The following is a 19,636-nucleotide window of genomic DNA, read 5'->3' as shown; positions in this document are numbered from 1 at the left end:
TAATGTGAAGTAATTAACATAGCTGCTTCTAAATTGCAAAAAAAAAATGTAACAATGATGTTAAAAAAAGAAATCAGTTAAAAATATAAAACATAATTGGTTTAGCTAAAATGTTATGAAAATTTGACATACCTCTGGATCAAGTGGTTCTAAAACAACAATAGGCCAAGAATTTCTTGCAACCAAAAGTTCCACAGCTTTATCAAAAGAAATCTCCTCAGAGTCATTTTCAACAGGTGGAGGTGGTTGTAAATGTCTTTTATGATGTGGTAATGGTGGCTGTTGTGGAAGTATTGGCAAGGTCGGTTGCGGTACACGCCGTTGCCTTTGCTGTTGTTGTTGTTGCTGTAATTGCTCAAATTGTTGTTGAAACAGCAACTGTTGTTGTTGTTGTTGTTGTCGCTGTTGATGATGATGTTGATGGTGCTGATGATGTTGCTGCTGCTGCTGTTGTTGTTGCTGTTGTTGTTGTTGCTGCTGTTGTTGTTGGTGGTGATGTGGTTGTCGTTGCTGAGGCAATTTTTGCTGCTGGCTCAGTTGCTGCTGCTGCTGTGGAAATTGATGCCGCGGTGTTATCTGAGGAGGCCTTCCTCTTCTATTTATTACTTCAACCTGTAAAAAATTAATATTAGATAATCTACTGATGAGTATTAGAGATTTTCAATGAAATTCACCGACTGTTTTAAAGTCCAAGATTAATGGAGCTATATAAGACTATAACTAAAAATATACACACACTATTATTACTGTCACAACACAATCTCTACATCTATCAGTAACATCATCACTATATCCGTAACCACAATCTTCATTTGTTTTATGCTCTTTGGGCCAAGCTGACACACTGCACAGATTTACAACACAGCAGTCTTCCATGTGACAAGATCTCTAATACTTGCAAACTTGGATGTTTACAACCAGACTCTCTTCAAGCTAGCAAACAGCGTGGTGATGCAAGACAGATTTATTAAGCTACCTATAAGTACTGCATGTCTTTATTTTTTTCCTTTTCTTCTTTTATTGGTTTCAGTCACTGAATTACAGACATGCTGGAACACAAACTTCAAAAGGAACCCCAGTTGTTTGCTTGGTACTTATTGATATCAGTAATTAAAATCAACTTAGGCATAAAGAAATGTAGCCAGTTTGGAACCAAAAACTACAAGTATCTATGATCAATGCACTAGTCCTGGCCTTGCTCATTATATGTGCATACACACAGATAGAGTTTCTATCTTCAAAATTTCACTTGGGTTGACTCAAATCTATGATAGAAGATACTTGCCCAAAGTGTTATGCTGTGGGTTCAAACTTAGAACAATGTAGTTGCAAAGCAAACTTCTTAACTACATAATCATGCTTGCACACATACATATACATATACATATATGTATGTGTCTATTTTTACTTATATGTATAAATATTGAAGTAGTTAATAAGCACTTAAAGTGTAGTCTGTTATATATACATGTAGGTAACTTTATAATTAAATCTACACCATGGTTTCATTCAGGCATACAAGTCATCATTAACTATCTTCAGTGGTTATTTTGCTTTATATCAATTGAAAATTGTAAGCAATCACAATCACTGCTGCATGAAACCATGATTTTGACACACACAATAAGATCATGCTTAGAACCAAACTCTCAATTTTGAATAACAAATTTTCAAAGTTGTAGTTTAGACTCAGGTCAACTTTAACAAGCAGCCCTATGATTAAAGGTGTTCCAACCATAACCAATCCATTTTTTTACATATCAAGTACCACACTGTCCAACATGCCCTTTCTTTGTTAAAATAAGGATTATTTGAGGGAATTTACCCACTATCTTTAGCAGGCTGATCAACTGGTGTGTGTGTGTGTGTGCGTGTGCGTGTGTTGCACAAGTACTCATGTGTGTGTGCATACATGTATGTTAGAATATTGAGTATGTGCACTTGATTGATATCTACTTGATAAATCACAATTTTCTTTATGGAGGATATGAGCATGATTGCTGGAGTATTTTTTTATTTCTGAATGAGCAGATTATATTTTGAAGTGAGACTTCGCTACTTTCAAAGGCATATTATGGATTTCAAAATGAGATTCAGCCATTTCAAAGCAAGAAAAATGATTTCAAAGTGGGATTAAGTGCAAAAAGATTTATCTGATATAAAATATCTCATTCGTAATTTTTTTCCTAATTTTGGCACAAGGCCAGCAATTTTGAGAGGAGTGGGTAAGTCAATTACATTGACTCCAGTGCTCAACTGGTAGCTAGTTTATCAACCCGAAAATATTAAAGGCAAATTTGACCTCAGCGGAATTTGAACTCTGAACATATAGAACCAGAAGAAATGCCAGTAAGCATTTTGTCCAACATGCTAATGACTCTGCCTGCTTGCCATTCCAGTAAAATATATCAATGTGAACTTGCCTGGTCCAGTTTCCATCAAGCAAATAATGAGACAAAAAAGCTTATCATATAGTTGTAGTACCTTCCAGTTTTTATTATATTTATTTTTTAGGGTTAAGTACAGCAAAGATACCCAATGTTAATTTTCTGAGGATATTAGCTGAGGGTGTGACTTTTGTAACTCTTACAGGACTGATTATTGCTTCAACATGAATGCCTATTGTTTCTCAAGCATAATTTATACATGAAGAATAGTCTTCTACTGGATTAAACTGAGGCAAAAAACAACAAGTATGACTTTGTTCTCATAGTGAATAGGTGCATTATCAAAAATGATATTTCAAAAAAGATTTAGAGAAAAAGCAATTTAAGTCAGTTATAGATATTTATGTGCTCGTTTTTAAATATCTATCTTCATTTTGAAGTCATTTGTGGTCACATAGAATTACAAATACTATTCCTCATGAAACATTCATAAATATGATTTATGAATGTTGCGTAATTTGCATTCTGAAGCAACAAAAACAAAAAAAATTATTTTCTGTTACGTTGCATCATACTTACACATTTGCGGTCACCTCCTTTCCGATTTGATAATTCCATTTCTTTGTTCAAAGTACTAGGATTTTTCCTTTCAGTAGGCTGTAGAAGAAAGTAAGATGTTTAAGTAAAAAGCCTATATATGAACAATTTTCGCCATAAAGTTTAAATAAGTAGAATAAAAATGACTGTGCTACTATTCTTAAATCTTTTTGTAAAGGATTAACAAATGTTTAGGGTCTAAGTATTTTGTGGTTTTGAAAAAGTAGTTTACTCTTTAGGCAGCCACAAAAAAATCCTTATAGAAAAGACTGCAAGGTTTTGCATTTCTCATACACAGATTATGTGACCTTGAAGGAAGTTTTTGATGTACCTGTTCATGAAAGTTCTTCACTGTATCTGCCCATATGAGGAGCTTACGGAACAAGTGGATGATGTAAGTGAATAGGTGCTTGTGTGGTTAGAAGTGGAAGGTAGACATAATCACATAATTAGATCAATAATGTCATAAAGAAGAATTTGAAAAACATAATTGAAATATCTGGTACACTAGAATGGAAGGGGTCAACTAGCAAGAACTTCCAATCCAAGAGAGGAGACAGATGATACCTTCTTAAGTGAGGAGTCAGATATAAAAAGATTTTGAGGTATTAATACTCCTGCTGCAAATCTGGAAGTAAAAAAACTTGCAGGATGTGTAATGCACTAAGTTACCCTTTGCTTCTTGACAATAGCATTGCAGTGGTGCATAAATATTTCCTAAATGATAATAATAGTTGTTGGAGATCACCAGTACAGCTGTGAGTGAACCACTTAAGGATTTGAGGGTTGATAGTTTTGTTTTCAGGAAGTATGAGAAGAGGCATAACAAAGTCACTCATTTAACTCAGATGGGTCAGAGGAGTAGCACACATGCTGTCAAGAATAGCGAGTGTAGAAAACCTGACTATAAACCAAGAAATGAAAAAATTGCAGGCTATGTATTGGCTGCAAATTTTCTCACTATGAATTTGGAGTTTAGGGTTGAGTGCATGTTTTTATCAAATATGTAACGAGACATAACTAGGAAAAGGATATCAGTTCCTCACTTAACTGAGTCATATGAGTGAAAGGGGAAGAATATTTGCAGAGTTCCATTGACTTGGCTGACAAGATATACCAGAGAAAGGGTTTGGAGGGCAGGTACTGATGTGCAATTAGGAAGTGTGAGATATGCTGCTTTGGTTAGGTAATATAATGTCAGGGTTAGGAGATGAGAAAGCAGTCAAGGCTATTCAGAAGAGAATGTAATCTAGGTAAATAGGCTATCTGACAAAAAATCGACATCTCTAGCCTGTATGAGTTGGGCTCAACATAGACATTCAACCTACTAGAAATAGCTGAGAAACATCCCTCATATGACATTCTACTACTTTAGATAAGGTAAACACTAGTCCTACTACCCATAAAAATATGATATGGTAATGTCTTGAATGCCTTTCCTCATAAGTCTGTTCAATCAGAGATGACATGGCTAAACAACAGCTAACATTGCTCTCAACATCTAATTTAACATAAAATCTTAGCCATCACTAACCTATATCTTGACAAACCATAGCAAGCCTAAGAGAATGCTACACACTATATGTTTACCTACCATTTTTGGTAACAGGCAACACCTCACAAGACCCATTAACATCCTAGGAGACTACACACCCTTTTATACTGCAGACACTGCAGTAAAAGGATAAGTTAATTGACACAGTATAGAGGTGTCCCTTGTTCCTGCACAGAGAACTGCTCCAGATTTTTTTCTATGCCCTCTGAAGAGAACTTTTCTTGTACCTATCTCTAAAACTGACGCACATTACCCACTCCTTACCATTTTGCTCCCAAAAAAAGTTCCATATCAAAAGACAAATCCAGAATGTAAATTTCACTCGTTCGTTGGCACTCCGTCGCTTACGACGACGAGGGTTCCAGTTGATCCGATCAACGGAACAGCCTGCTCGTGAAATTAACGTGCAAGTGGCTGAGCACTCCACAGACACGTGTACCCTTAACGTAGTTCTCGGGGGGAGATTCAGTGTGACACAGAGTGTGACAAGGCTGGCCCTTTGAAATACAGGTACAACAGAAAGATAGAGTGAGAGAAAGTTGTGGTGAAAAAGTGCAGCAGGGTTCACCACCACCCCCTGCCGGAGCCTCATGCATCTTTAGGTGTTTTCACTCAATAAACACTCACAACGCCCGGTCTGGGAATCGAAACCGCGATCCCACAACCGCGAGTCCGCTGTCCTAACCACTAGGCCATTGCACCTCCACATAAATTTCACTATGCTTATTACATATGTTCCTGGCAACAATAGGTAAAAAAGATTTCTAAACCTCTGAGTATATAACTGGAATTGCTGTTACACTTGATATGCATCACTAAAGCAGATGACAGCAGGAAATACACAATGAGTTTTTCCCACCAACATCCAGTCTAATTTCGTGTAAAACAGAGTTGTAACTCAAAACACCAAAATATGAAGGAATAACTTGTGTTCAGGTCAGTTCATGTAGAACTGAAAGTTTATTCAATTTTCTAGTATGAAAAACCAAACACAAAACAAATGGTAGCGATAATGATGTTCATGATGATGATGATAATAATAAAGATCATCATCATCATCATCATCGTTTAACGTCCGCTTTCCATGCTAGCATGGGTTGGACGATTTGACTGAGGACTGGTGAAACCGGATGGCAACACCAGGCTCCAGTCTGACTTGGCAGAGTTTCTACAGCTGGATGCCCTTCCTAACGCCAACCACTCAGAGAGTGTAGTGGGTGCTTTTACGTGTCACCCGCACGAAAACGGCCACGCTCGAAATGGTGTCTTTTATGTGCCACCCGCACAAGCCAGTCCAGGGGCACTGGCAACGATCTCGCTCGAAAATCCTACAGGAGCCAGTCAGGCGGTACTGGCAACGGCCACGCTCAAAATGGTGCATCTCATGTGCCACCCGCACAAGAACCAGTCCAGGGGCACTGGCAACGATCTTACTTGGCTTGCCGGGTCTTCTCACGCACAGCCCATTTCCAAAGGTCTCGGTCCGTAGTCATCGCCTCGGTGAGGCCCAATGTACGAAGGTCTTGCCTCACCACCTCAGCCCAGGTCTTCCTGGGCCTACCTCTTCCACGGGTTCCCTCAACTGTTAGGGTGTGGCACTTTTTCACGCAGCTATCCTCCTCCATTCTCACCACATGTCCATACCAGCGCAATCGTCTCTCTTGCACGCCACAACTGATGCTTCTAATGTTCAGCTTTTCTCTCAAGATACTTACACTCTGACGGGTATTCACATTGACATTACACATCCAACGGAGCATACTGGCTTCATTCCTTGCGAGCTTACGTATGTCCTCAGCAGTTACAGCCCATGTTTCACTGCCATGTAGCATGGTTGTTCGTACGCATGCGTCGATGAAATCAAATGAGACAGCAAAATAAAACTGTTTCAAACACTATCTATTGCTGAAAATGTTAGTGCTAAATTAAACTTTATCTAGATGTTTACATAAGTTAACATCAAATACAGATAATGAAATGCATATTTGGAGAACAAATTAAAATTTCTTTTTTAATTCATTTCAGCAACAAGATGGAAATTGTCATGGAAAAGTGGACTTAACAGTTAAAAATTACCATGTCAAAATAACTTACTTCAGAACAGCTTAAAGTTTGTGGCTTACTGGAAGTACTTGAACGGCGCCTACTAGAATATGCTGATCCAGCGGATTCAGGCATAGGGGAAATATCAATATTTATCAAGGGTTCTGCCACAGCTGCTTGAGCAGGAGATCCTGAAAGATAAATTTATAAACATTTTACTAAAATTGCCTGATGTTATCATAAAAACAATGCCCTCCATCATCTAAATATAAATCTAGAATAAAAGGTATGTATTTCAAATGTGTATTTCGTGTGCAAGATTCTTGATGTGGATACGTGTGTTGAAAGAAATACAATTAAACCTTGGGAGAGGCATTATGCCGGTAATAAACACACGCACTGGTTCAGTCCTTTATTAATTTATAAACAGTATATAGTTTTTTGTTAAATAATTTCATTGTACTCTTGCAATCTCTACAGTAACTTGTCTCTCCACTTCCATTTATTTTGAACTTCCATTTATTTTGAATTTATTTTGAATGTATGATTTGGCGTTGTTTTGAAACTGTTCGGTATGAGCATGTGAGTGTGTGCAAGCTCATATGTGTGCACGCACTTATGTGTTCGTGCTTATATGTAAGTATGTGTGTCCATATGTGTGTTTGTAACAATTTCGTTTATATCAGATCAGATAGAGACTTTGGACTTGGTTTTGGTTTCCTTTCTGTTATATATATATATATATATATATATATATATATATATATATATATATATATATATATATATATATATATATATATATATATATATATATTTTTTTTCCCTTCTTCGTAAATTTACGTTCCACATCATATGTGGGAACAACACATGCAACATGGGCAATTGTAAGGCCCTCATCTACGTGTATTTGCTGTTCAAAATTGGTCGTGTTTCAGTTATGAGGACCGACTCCTGTACTTGCCGCAACGATGCGTCACCGGGGTGTCTAGACAGGATTTCTATGCTAATTCGGTCCAGTACACCACCATGTTGTTCTTTGACATGCTGGTAGAGCACCGAGGTTTGTTTTTGATTATTATAGTCCCTCCAATGTTCATTTACACGCTCAAGTGGAGAGACAAGTTACTCAAGAGATTGCAAGAGTGCAATGAAATTATTTAACAAAAAACTATATACTGTTTATAAATTAATAAAGGACTGAACCAGTGCGTGTGTTTATTACCGGCATAATGCCTCTCCCAAGGTTTAATTGTAAAAGGTATGTATGTTTATAATCTAATGAAACTACATAAAATTAACAGAAATAACATATGCCAACAATGGAGTTTTTTGTGGTTGCTTGATGTTAGGAATAGCAAAATAGCAACCAAATCTACCATTAAAAGGACAAACTGAATAATGTAATTCTGGTTATACTTATGTCTGTGAAGATGTCTTTCAACAGAGGGTTTGTTCAATCAGGGTTAATCCAAAGTTAAACGACAACAGAAATAACAGTAGTTTTATATTTACTCTTCCATTCTAACATCAACATAACAGATTCTATGAATTCTTGAGGTCTCTTTACTGTTCAACATTCAACAATGGAACAAAGTGACAACTATATTCAGTAAAATGATACAACATAAGGTAAATAGGAACAAGCAAAAAAATACAATTTCTACAGAAAGGCTTGATCTAATATCACTGTATCTAAACATTTATTGTGCTAATATACCTTTTACACTAGGGGCTCACTTCCAGTAAGTGGTAAGAACTATGAACAATCTGTTTTAATACACATCATCCTAAGTAAAAATTAATTTTTTAAAAATGGAAATCCTCTTAAAAATAAAACATTACAAACAATAAAAGAATAAGGGGAAATAATTTCTCAAAATTTTCTCTTGTCAAAAAAAAATACATACACAAGCTTTGAAAATAGGATTCTACAGGGTTGGGGTGCAGTGACTTAACTATACTCTTCCTAATATTTTTTTTTTTTTATGCCTATCAATTTTCTAAACAATTTCTTTATACAACATTATTCTCATATATACTGACCTTAATTTACACCTAATATTTAAACAACTATTAATACACAACAAATTATGATTCCTTAAATTGTAAGGAAATGACTGGTCAATGAAATCAACACCACTATAAGACAGGGTTTATTTTACCAACTCGTGTGAAGGATGTCACATAAACTCAGTCAGAGTGGAATCTTAAATCAGAATGTTCAGTGGGGAAAACTAAATACTGCAACACATTTATCCCAGTATTCTACCATTGCTGCCAATCCACCAATACCTTCAATATGCAATAATTATGAACTAACAAGACAACCAGTATACTTGGCATGGGCAACCTTTATTGAAAGCAGCACACATGAGACAGGGTTCATTACTATCTTTTTATCTTTTACCTTTTACTGGTTTCAGTCATTAGACTGTGGCCATGTTGGGGCACTGCTGTGAAAAACTTTTAGTTGAATGAATCAATCCCAGTAGTTCTGTTTTGTTACGCCTGGTACTAATTCTATCAGACTCTTTTAACTGAACCACTAAGTTATGGGGACATAAACACACCAACACTAGTTATCAAGCAGTGGTAGAGGACATACACACACACACACACACACACACGCACGCATGCACGCACGCACGCACGCACACACGCGCACGCACACACACACACACACACACACACACACACACACACACACACACACACACACACACACACACACACACCTCTTCCAGTTTCCATCTACCAAATCCACTTTTGTTGGTCTGAAGCTATATTAGAAGACACCTTCCCAAAGAGTCATGCAATGGAACTGAATCCGGAACCATGTGGTTGAGAAGCAAGTTTCTTAACACACAGTCAAAAAATTCAACATAAATTTTCCTTTGCTTTTCAGAGAGTCCTATGAGCTGCAGCTTTCCCATGATTACTCTGCAGAGAAGCTTGACATGCTAGAAATAGTATTTAAATTCACTCAAATGACACCTTATCAGCTTAAAAAAGAGCACACATTGAACACCATAACCAAGAATTTACAGAAAGATAGGATGATCATAGCTAGAACACCTTTTATCATAGGATCTGCTTAATCAGTGCAGAGCTGTGGTAAACAACAATATATGCAATATATATTATTCGTGCTATTAATATTTAGTAAATAAGGCTTCCTTTTTACACACCTCTATTAGAAAAAATTGCAATATGCTGCTTATAACCCAGTTTTCATATTGCTGATTGGTGGTTAAAAAAAAACATTTTTTCTTAGGCAACATGCAAGTCTATCCCAGATTTTATACTTGAGAAGAGTTTAAACTCATTGTGAATGAAACACTAAATCAATCATTTCAATAAATTAAACCTAACACAGCCAGCTGAGATTTCCAAAAGTATAACTGACTTAAACAGAATTCAAAAATACTATTGCAAACATTAGTACCTGCATATTGTTCATGGTGCTGACTTTGAGCAAAATGCTGATATTGCTGTTGTTGGAATCTTGTAGTAGGGTAAAAGTTACCATGGACAGGATATTGGCTGTTAGGAAATCGTTGACCACTTTGCTGTGGACATCTGTAAAATTAGAAATAAAAAATCAATGCAATAATGAAAATCTTGAACTTGATGTTTTTTGTTTTCGTTTTTTTTTGGAGGGCTTTTTTCAGTCATATTTGAATTAAAATTTCAAAGATTCTTTTTTATTCAACAGAACAAAAATTCATACATTAAAATTTTAATCTAATCTTCCCTGAAAATGAATTAAAGGAAATGGGGGTTTCAAGAAAATGTAATGTAGTTTCTTTTCTTTTCTTTTGTTTTATTTTCAATAAACTGACAAAGAGGTCTAAATATATTTTATTAATGCAGCAGCATGTCTCTACATTCAATATATATATATTCAGAAAATGTAAAACCATAAGATATATTTCAGTAATCATTTAGTATGCTACACAACATATGTGTTTGTACATCAATTGTGTAAACTCAAACAATACATACTACATCTATACAGATGCACTATATTTAGCTATACTGCATCTATATTTAGCATACTGCATCTATATTTAGCATACTGCATCTATACAGATGTACTATATTTGTCCAATTTTCTTGAAAAGGAAATTGGACAAATATTTAGAATTTGAATTTTAAAACAAATAAACATTTTGACAAAACATCAAAAAATTCAAAAAATACTGTAAATAGAAGAGTTGTCTTTGCAGGAAATTAATTTTGCCATCTAAAGCAAGATACTTTATATTATTTACATCAATCTTACACATAATAAAGAAAAGGAAAAATTAATCCTAAAGAATAACAAGATTTCTGTTTTGATAACTGCAACATTAAACAAACTTAATACATAATGAAAGTGCATACTGAATACCTTGATACACACATTCAATAAAACTTATTTGATGATGAAAGAAAATCAAATAAGCACCCAAACAAAAAAAGTTAACATGTACATTTTAATAAACTTACCTAGAAGTAGTATTATTTTGATATGATGGGAAACGAGATGAATGATAAAGTGACAAAGGCTGAGGTTGTCTAGGCTGATGTTGGTGATGATACTGCTGCTGTTGTTGTTGTTGTTGTTGTTGTTGTTGTTGTTGTTGTTGTTGTTGTGGTGGTGGTGGTGGTGGTGGTGGTGGTGGTGGTGGTTGGTGTTGTTGTGGGGGAGGGGGTGGTGGTTGCTGCTGGGGATAACTTGAAGACCGTTGCTGTGATAAGCTTTGACGGGTCTGTCTGCCTATAAGATCAAAAACATACAAAGAAATGAATAAAACGTATCCATTTAGCATTATATATCTAAAATGTTTAAAATATTTTTGTAATTGAATTTAGTATTTGAGCAATTAAATAATATGGTTTCAAAACAATCTGACATATCCAGGAAATAGCGATATAATATTTGGTAAAAACTGTAAAAATGATGTAAATTATTTTCACAATTGTTAAATTACTTCAGTAACTATATAACAAAATCAAAATAAAATTATTTGTTGCTAGCATATAAACTTAAAGGTTATAATTAAAATATGAATTAGAAATCGAAACCCTTCTTTTAGTGTCTGATGAATTCTTACCCAACCCTACTTTTATAATTACTATCTTAATACATATATATAAGTGAATGTATTCCAAGTTGTAGGCAACAGTTTTGTTCCTAAGTAACTGAAATGTTGAATAGGAGCACATCAAGGAGAATGTCATAGGCTGTGTGACATTATGTGTGTGCTCCTGTTTCCCTGTCATACTTCAACTTCTTATCACCTGACACAAAGCCACTTCCTTCAACAGTACTCCCCCTCCTCAGTTAAAGGATTCTGCATCCAGTGCACTCTATAAAGTAGTTGATGTTAGGGAAGGGCATCCAACTGAAGAAACTTTATCAAAGCAGACACTGGAGCTTGGCAGTCTTCCGATTCAGCAGCTCCTGCTAAACTGTCAAATTTGTGTCAGCATAGAAAATAGATGTCAAATGATAAATGGCAATGAGTCGTCCTTGAAGTAATGAAGACACCATAGTTTGTAACAACCCTTTAGTCTTCAGGGGCACAAGGCAGCCTCAATAGTGCTGGAGTCACAGTAAAATGCACTCAGTACACTCTGCAAAGTGATTAGCAAACAAGTAAAAGCTAGAATAAAGAGGAGCACTTCATTTGTCCAAAAACACAACACTCTTGAGCTGGTGCTATGATAAAATACATCCAGTGCCCTTTTGTGATGTGGTTGGTATTAAGAAAGGCATCTAACAATAAGAAGCATGCCAAGAATGGAATATTTTGAGCAAGATGTGTTCATCTAACCTATTTAGGAAAAGATAACTTTGAATAAAGACTTGGATCTTGACAACATAACGAACCTGTGTCAGGATGGAAAGGTGTAGTGATGGTAGTCATTGTGATGAAATAAACTTTTTGTAAAATATTCTATAACGAAACTAAATATACATTTTGATATATTTTATATGCTTTGTTTTTCTCTTAAATAACTAAAAGGTATTGGTCAGTTTAAATATTTTATGAGATTAATTTTTTTTTTAATAATGTAACACAAAAACTGCAACTATTTTTTGCTGGAAACTAGTAAAAAGAAAGATTAACAAACAGCTTTGCATATGCAATTTATCTTTCTTCTTTCTTGAAACCTAAAAATGAAGTTAATTAGAAACATCAAATCAAAAAAAAATATTAGAAATATTACAGAATAGTTCAAATTTAATTACAAGTCATAGAGTTAAGCAACATGGTCAAATTTGCAACTCATCACATACATTCATAATAAAAACTTAATTTTAATTCAATGTTTGGTACTTTTTGGTTATCTCACCCCCATTAAAAAATTGAGTAATCTCCCCCTGTCTTACGAGAAATATCGATACTTTTGGTTATTTCCTTCAACTAAAAAAATTGTTTAACCCTCAATAAAACAAAAAAAAATGAAAAAATTAATAAACATAAAAAGTGAAGAGATTAAACATCATTTTGAAACTGATATTTTTATGACAAATCATAGAAAACTGTATAATTAATAAACATGAAAACAGAAAAAATTAATAAATATGAAAACCGAAAAAATTAAACATAAAACATAAAAAAATCAAAAAAAGCCATCAGTTCACATAGTTCTAGATACAATATGACTGAAATAAAAGATAGGATGATCATAGGCAAAATCTTTTTCAGGGCAGCTTACTCAGGGTTGGCTTGCAACTTAACATAACAACCAAAATAGATTCGTAGCATCTCAAAATATAATCTTATAAAATAAATTTTATTACAATATTTGTAATTAGAAAAATACATTTATAAAAAAAAATGAGATAAAAAAAAATAAGTTGGGAGAAAGGTGGGGAGAAAAAATGAAATCTATTCGAATTTGTGAAAACTGATTCCAAAAAAAAATTCTGCTAGAAAGAATGTTTTCACAGAAAATAAAAAGTCACGACATTCATCTCTTGAAAGTGTGGAAGTCAGTCATCCAAGACAAGAATATAGAGGGAGATAACTAAATTTTGTAAACTATTTGGGAGAGGCATCTTAAGTAAATCACCCTGACCCAAACCAGTACTTCACCCTTGACAAATGCAAGTTAAAGTCAATTTAGAGATCATTTAAACTCAGAAAATACAAGGATCTAAATAAATATCATGAGGCAAAAATGTGTAGAACTCTTTCATGTGTTACTGAAATAGAAATTTCTAACAAAAGCACAAGGCCACAAATCTGAGAGAAGAGAGTTAGTTGATGAAATTAACAGCAGGACTTGACTGGTACTTTATTTTTTATTAACCCTACAAAGACAGGAGGCAAAACTGACCTCAATAGGATATGAACTCAGACCATAAAAAGCCAAAACAAATATTGCAAGACATTTTTTTTTCTCCAATATTAGAAATTCTGCCAGTCTACTGTCATAACTACCATCTTAGTAGCAATAATAATTTCTTACAAGGCTTTAGCTACAAGCTACACCTGTTGCGGTGAGGGTGATGTCCCCCACCAAAAAAAAAAAAACATCACACAGTTCCCCCACGAAGTAAGCAGCATGCAACTAAAGCCTTCACAACAGTTCCAAATGTTAGGCCTCACTACCACTGAAGATTTCTCACAGCAAAAGCATATATTAATCATAGCTAGAACTGCATCCCAAGAACTAGCCTCTCTCTTCAGGGCCAGAAAACAATTATTCACCTTCTCTATAGCTCATGTGGAACACGCAATGGTGTGTGTCGCTCACATCTGGAATGATGCTACTGCTGCACATGCAGACACCCTAGACTACATCTAGAAGAGGGTTGCTTAATTAGTGTAAAGTCACTAAAAGAAATGCTCCAGTTTCTGGTCCACAACTGTCTCCTCTCTCTCTCTCCTATTGATACAATAATGGTATCTACTCCTCAGAACTAGCTGTGCTCATACCACTTCCTCACTTCTTGGCCTTATCATCTTTGCCTCTCTCATCACTCTTGTTATGTCCACTCCCATCCTCCTCAACCCATACTGATCACTACACCTTATCCATCCTTCCCAAAACATCAACCCTGTGAAACTCCCTACTCCCCTGCAGGTATTGACTAGCAATGGTGCAGGAGGAACATTAATGGCTTCAATCGCACCAGCCTTAGAAGGTTTGCAAAGGCCCTGGACACTTCCTTCCTGCAGGCGCAGCAAACATACACACGCATGCACTTGCATACACACACAATTTAACACCTAATATGAGTGATACTTATAGACTCTCAGAAGGATGGAATACATGATAAATCTTAGCAAGGTCTTAATGAGGGTAATAATCTCTAGCATAAGCACAAGACTAGAAATTTTGGGTGGGGTGAGTTAGGGTGGGGGTTTAGTTGATAAATCAATCCCAGTACTTGACAGGCACTTTATTTTAGTGACCCTGCAAAGATGAAATGCAAAATTGACCTCACCATGATTTGAACTGTGAAAATCAAGAACAAATACTGCAGGGATTTATTTGGATCAATACTCTGGGAAATTTTTTTAAATAGTTACAAAAAAAGCATCAGTTCCTTTTTCTTCCCCCCCACCTCACTTCCCCACTTTTTTTTTTTTTTTTTTTTTTGAGACAGGAGTGGAGTACTTCAGGAACACCAATAAATATAAAACAGAACCTAAGAATGAAGAAACAGAGAAATACCAAATTAAGTGATGGTTACATTCTCACTGATGAGATCTAGCATAACATTTTTAAAGTGTTGAGGAACAATGTAACAACTTAGGCATAACCAATGATTTAATAGATCAAACATACTAAATCCATTACAGATAATGAACAATCAAATGGTGCTTTTTTTTTTTTTTATTCATTTAATTTTTGCTGCTTATTTTGCATTCATCATTTTATGTGACCTTGCTACTCATATTTGGTTCACTTGAAGTAGGTGTTTTTTTTTTTTGTTTTTTTTTTCTTTGAACTTTGTGTCAAGATAAACATGGTGGTCTTTTCTTTTCTGCATATGCTTCATAATATTAGACATGAATGAATTTATCTAATTTATTTAAATCAGCAGCAAGTTTTTAACTCATTCAAAATTTGAATCTTGGGACTTGAAAATATAAACCTCTATTTGACTATGTGAAAAGTTGCGAATAAACAGAAGTTTCTATTATTAGATCTTCATATTTTCTACAATGTTCTTCCATTCCAATTAAGTAAGCCTTTGTTAGATTTAAGTCATGTAACTAAAATAGATCATTCATGTAGAAACATGAAAGTTCATATGATTAGTAATTTAAATATAACTGCTATTTTAGTTTTCACAATCTTTACTAGGTTTTCAAATCCCTTGACATTGTCCATAAATTGATGGGATAATTTGTTCCAAACATTTTTCATACTTTTTCTCTCAATATTTGCTCCAGATTCCTTTTATTTTTACAGCACCTGGTAGAGCATTAAATGATTTCCAAAATTCTTTTAATGTTAGGTAGCCTTATCAATAATTAATTTATCAAATGTGTGCCAAAGATGTAGTCTATTGGTTGCACAAGTAATATATATATATATATATATATATATATATATATATATATATATATATATAATTATGTGTATTTCTTCTATCTTAATGAATGAAAATTCTTGATAGAATAAATGAGTTAATAGAAACCAATGTAGCAAAGAACACAAAATAACTGTGGTTTAGTTCCTGTTTTTAAGGCAGGAACCCCTTGAAATTTTGGGTATTTGAGTATATTTAAGAATTTAAGGAATGGAGAAAACGCATGTTATAATTGCATACTTTATTCCTACATATGTTTCAAAGGATTACAACCTGTGTGATCCATAGGGATCTTTGATATTAAAGTTGTAACCTTCTCATCAGGGAAAGCATGGGAATCATCTCAAACGTAAGACATTATGACCGATTATGAAAACAATAGATGGATAAGGTTATGACTTGATTCATTTGAAAAAAACCGTTAGAGAATTGGACGCTGCCGGATAGTGGGTTGGACAGCACATACCTATAAATGTGTGAGAGCGTACATGCATACATAAATCCATATACACAAACACACACATACATGCAAACTAATACACACACACTCATATATATATATATGTGTGTGTGTGTATTATATATATATATATATATATATATATATATATCATAAGGTTTTTAAACTTTTAAATTTTCATATTCAAAAGAGACAGAGACTTCAAATTCGATATATCGATTTATTCACCACTCTATGTTAACATTTCTGTGCCAAACTTATCCAAACTTTGAAGTCTCTGTCTCTTTTGAATATGAAAATTTAAAAGTTTAAAAACCTTATGATATAAATATAAACTGTGAGAACGACCCTTAAGGAATCTAATTAATGATCTCCTAAGGTAAGTTCTTATGCTATATTGGTAACGGTTGCTACATCCTCTGGGAAAATTATTATATATATATATATATATATAAATGTGTGTGTGTGTGTGTGTGTGTGTGTGTGTGTGTGTGTGTGTGCATGTGCGTGTGTGTGTGTGTGTGTGTGTGTGTGTGTGTGTGTGTGTGTGTGTGTGTGTACGTATAGTTGCATAAACATTAATCTAAAATTTGGGTGTTACTGAAATTGTGGATGACAGGTACACTAAGAAGTACATTATCTATTATTATCAATAGTACATGAAATGGAATATTTTTAAACAGTAAATGGTTCTGCATAGTTACCTGCTTTCTACTATTCATCATCTGAAGCATGGATCGGAATTAATCACAAGTAGCAATCCTTTTTAATACGTTTATTTATTGTTATTAATCAGCTGCCATAGTGATAAATGCAAAGATTAAGGCTGATCACATCTGTATAATATATCCTCATACATGCAAGGACTACACACTCACAATTTCATTCAAATATTTTCTGAACCCATAAATATCATAGGTACTGTAGAGTAACCAAAAGAAAATTTTGAAGTTAAATTTTTAGTGGGTTTTTCCCCACATTTTTTTGTCCTTTTATAATTTTGTTTCAAAAGCTACTGTTTTCCAACGTTTTATGTAACTAATAACATTTACTAACATTCTATGTTTTCTTTTTGGTATATTGGAAGAGGAAACTAATTCCAAAGTGTTACATAACAGAGAGATTGTCAACAAAGTATACACATACAATGTCAATAGGCTAACTGACAGAATTAACTAACAAATACATAGGTACATCATTATGTCCTTAATCAATTCCAATATACATCAATAAGAGTAATTAAATATAAAGGGTTGAGAACTGATACCTGGAATGAAGGGACTGAAAACAAACAATTTCCATAATAATAGGTTCTTTGGGAAATACTAAAGATATGCTAGGGTTTCAAATGTTGCTACTAGGTTTTGCACCCATGTACAGTTGACTGTGCAGTAACAAGGAAACTGAAATAATTATTTAAACATAGAATGTAGAATTATTTAAGCCTTTAAGAACACCGTTTACATGGGGGGGGGGGGGTAGTCTATAATAAAATGTTAGAAAATAGTCACACTTCTGCAGCCTGCTCACTGAGATAATCCACTGCACCTCAGAGGTAGCGAGCAGGTTGTAAAAATACACCAAACCTTTGTAACATTTCATAAGAGTCCATAAAGAAATAAGCATCAAGTGAATATAACAGTTGTGTGTGTTTATAAATGACTGAAATAGTTCATCCATTATGTAACTGTGAGTTGGCAGAAACATTAGCATGCCAGGCAAAGTGCTTAGCAGTATTTCATCTGTCTTTACGTTCTGGGTTCAAATTTTGTAGAGGTTGACTTTGCCTTTCATCCTTTCAGGGTCGATAAATTAAGTACCAGTTGCATACTGGGGTTGATCTAATCAACTGGCCCCTCCCCAAAAATTTCAGGCCTTGTGCCTAGAGTAGAAAAGATTATGTAACTGTATCAGTTTCAATAGACGGTCTCACATCAAATCACCTGCCAAACTAGTACAACTACAAAGTTCTGCCAAAATCGAATAGATCTTCTGAAGCAGGTTGCAGACAAGAAGCAGTTTAGAGGTGGGGATTCTAGAATGCTTAAAACAGAATATATGTTTGAACTTTGGTAATTTAACTGTTAAGTTGACCATTTCTCAAAAAAGACTGTATCTTTACAGGGAAAGAGAGAGAACTTTTGCAGAACAAGTTCTGTTTCCGTCAGAAAATAATTTGTTTGAAACACACACACACACACACACACACACACACACACACAATATACTTCCTACAGTTTTTGTTTACCGGATTCAATTGCAGGGTATTGGTGAGTTCAAAGCTATAGTAAAAAGACTTGCCCAAAGGGCTTTGACATGGGGGTTGAACATGAAACTACATAATTGCAGGGTAAACTTGTTAACCATACAGCTAGACTTGCACATGCACATGCACACACACACACCCACACACACTATGGCTTATAAGTGAATGCATGGCTGTGCAGTTAAAAGGTTCACTCCCATTGCATGGACACTGTCAGCTGATAACTTCAACTATAGTTGCAGAATAAGCAATAACATGTGAGTGGAATTTGGTAAACTGAACCTGAAAGAACCCAGAACCTGTCATGTGCATTCTCCTTATCTTACAACATACTTATAAACAGAGTGTCACTATTTGTATGAATGGTGCCATTTGCTTATAGTCCTCCATGAACATGTCTGAACTGCTTACTGTTTGACTGAATGGGGGAATTTATTACCTTACTTTCTATTATTCTTTTAATCAGGATCTGACAGATCTGAAGACTGCATTGTGCTCCTTTGCTGCTTTGGTATAGTTTCGACAGCTGAATACCCTTCCTAATACTATCCACATATACTGGGTGCTTTTTCAGAGCATTTGCACTAGTAATGTTGTCATGCAACTTGTAAGACTAATATCCCATGCAACTTGTAAGACTAATATCCCATGCAACTTGTAAGACTAATATCCCATGCAACTGAGTAAAGTTAAAATAGAGAGGGTGGAAGCTTAATGCTAGGAGACGAGAGACTAATGTGTGAAAGAAGTAGCTGTAATTCGACTTGGCTTCTTGCTGTAG

General features: G+C 34.7%; 1 protein-coding gene across 1 annotated transcript in view; it reads right to left on the bottom strand.

Annotated features, from left to right (window-relative positions):
* The window catches only part of LOC106877350 (nipped-B-like protein), a 195,910-nt gene that overhangs the window by 66,014 nt on the left and 110,260 nt on the right, over positions 1–19,636 (bottom strand). Inside the window, exons 5-9 of the mRNA XM_089350068.1 lie at positions 11,077–11,347; positions 10,031–10,164; positions 6,634–6,773; positions 2,967–3,044; positions 133–612 (exon numbers count right to left, since the gene is read on the bottom strand). Of these exons, the coding sequence (XP_089206194.1) occupies positions 133–612; positions 2,967–3,044; positions 6,634–6,773; positions 10,031–10,164; positions 11,077–11,347 (1,103 nt within the window). The remainder of the gene's footprint in view (positions 1–132; positions 613–2,966; positions 3,045–6,633; positions 6,774–10,030; positions 10,165–11,076; positions 11,348–19,636) is intronic.

The sequence above is a fragment of the Octopus bimaculoides genome, chromosome 4 (assembly GCF_046866305.1).
Source record: "Octopus bimaculoides isolate indiv1 chromosome 4, ASM4686630v1, whole genome shotgun sequence".
NCBI classification, from domain to species: domain Eukaryota; kingdom Metazoa; phylum Mollusca; class Cephalopoda; order Octopoda; family Octopodidae; genus Octopus; species Octopus bimaculoides.
The sequence above is the reverse complement of the archived record's forward strand: the minus strand, read 5'-3'. Positions and strand labels throughout refer to the sequence as shown.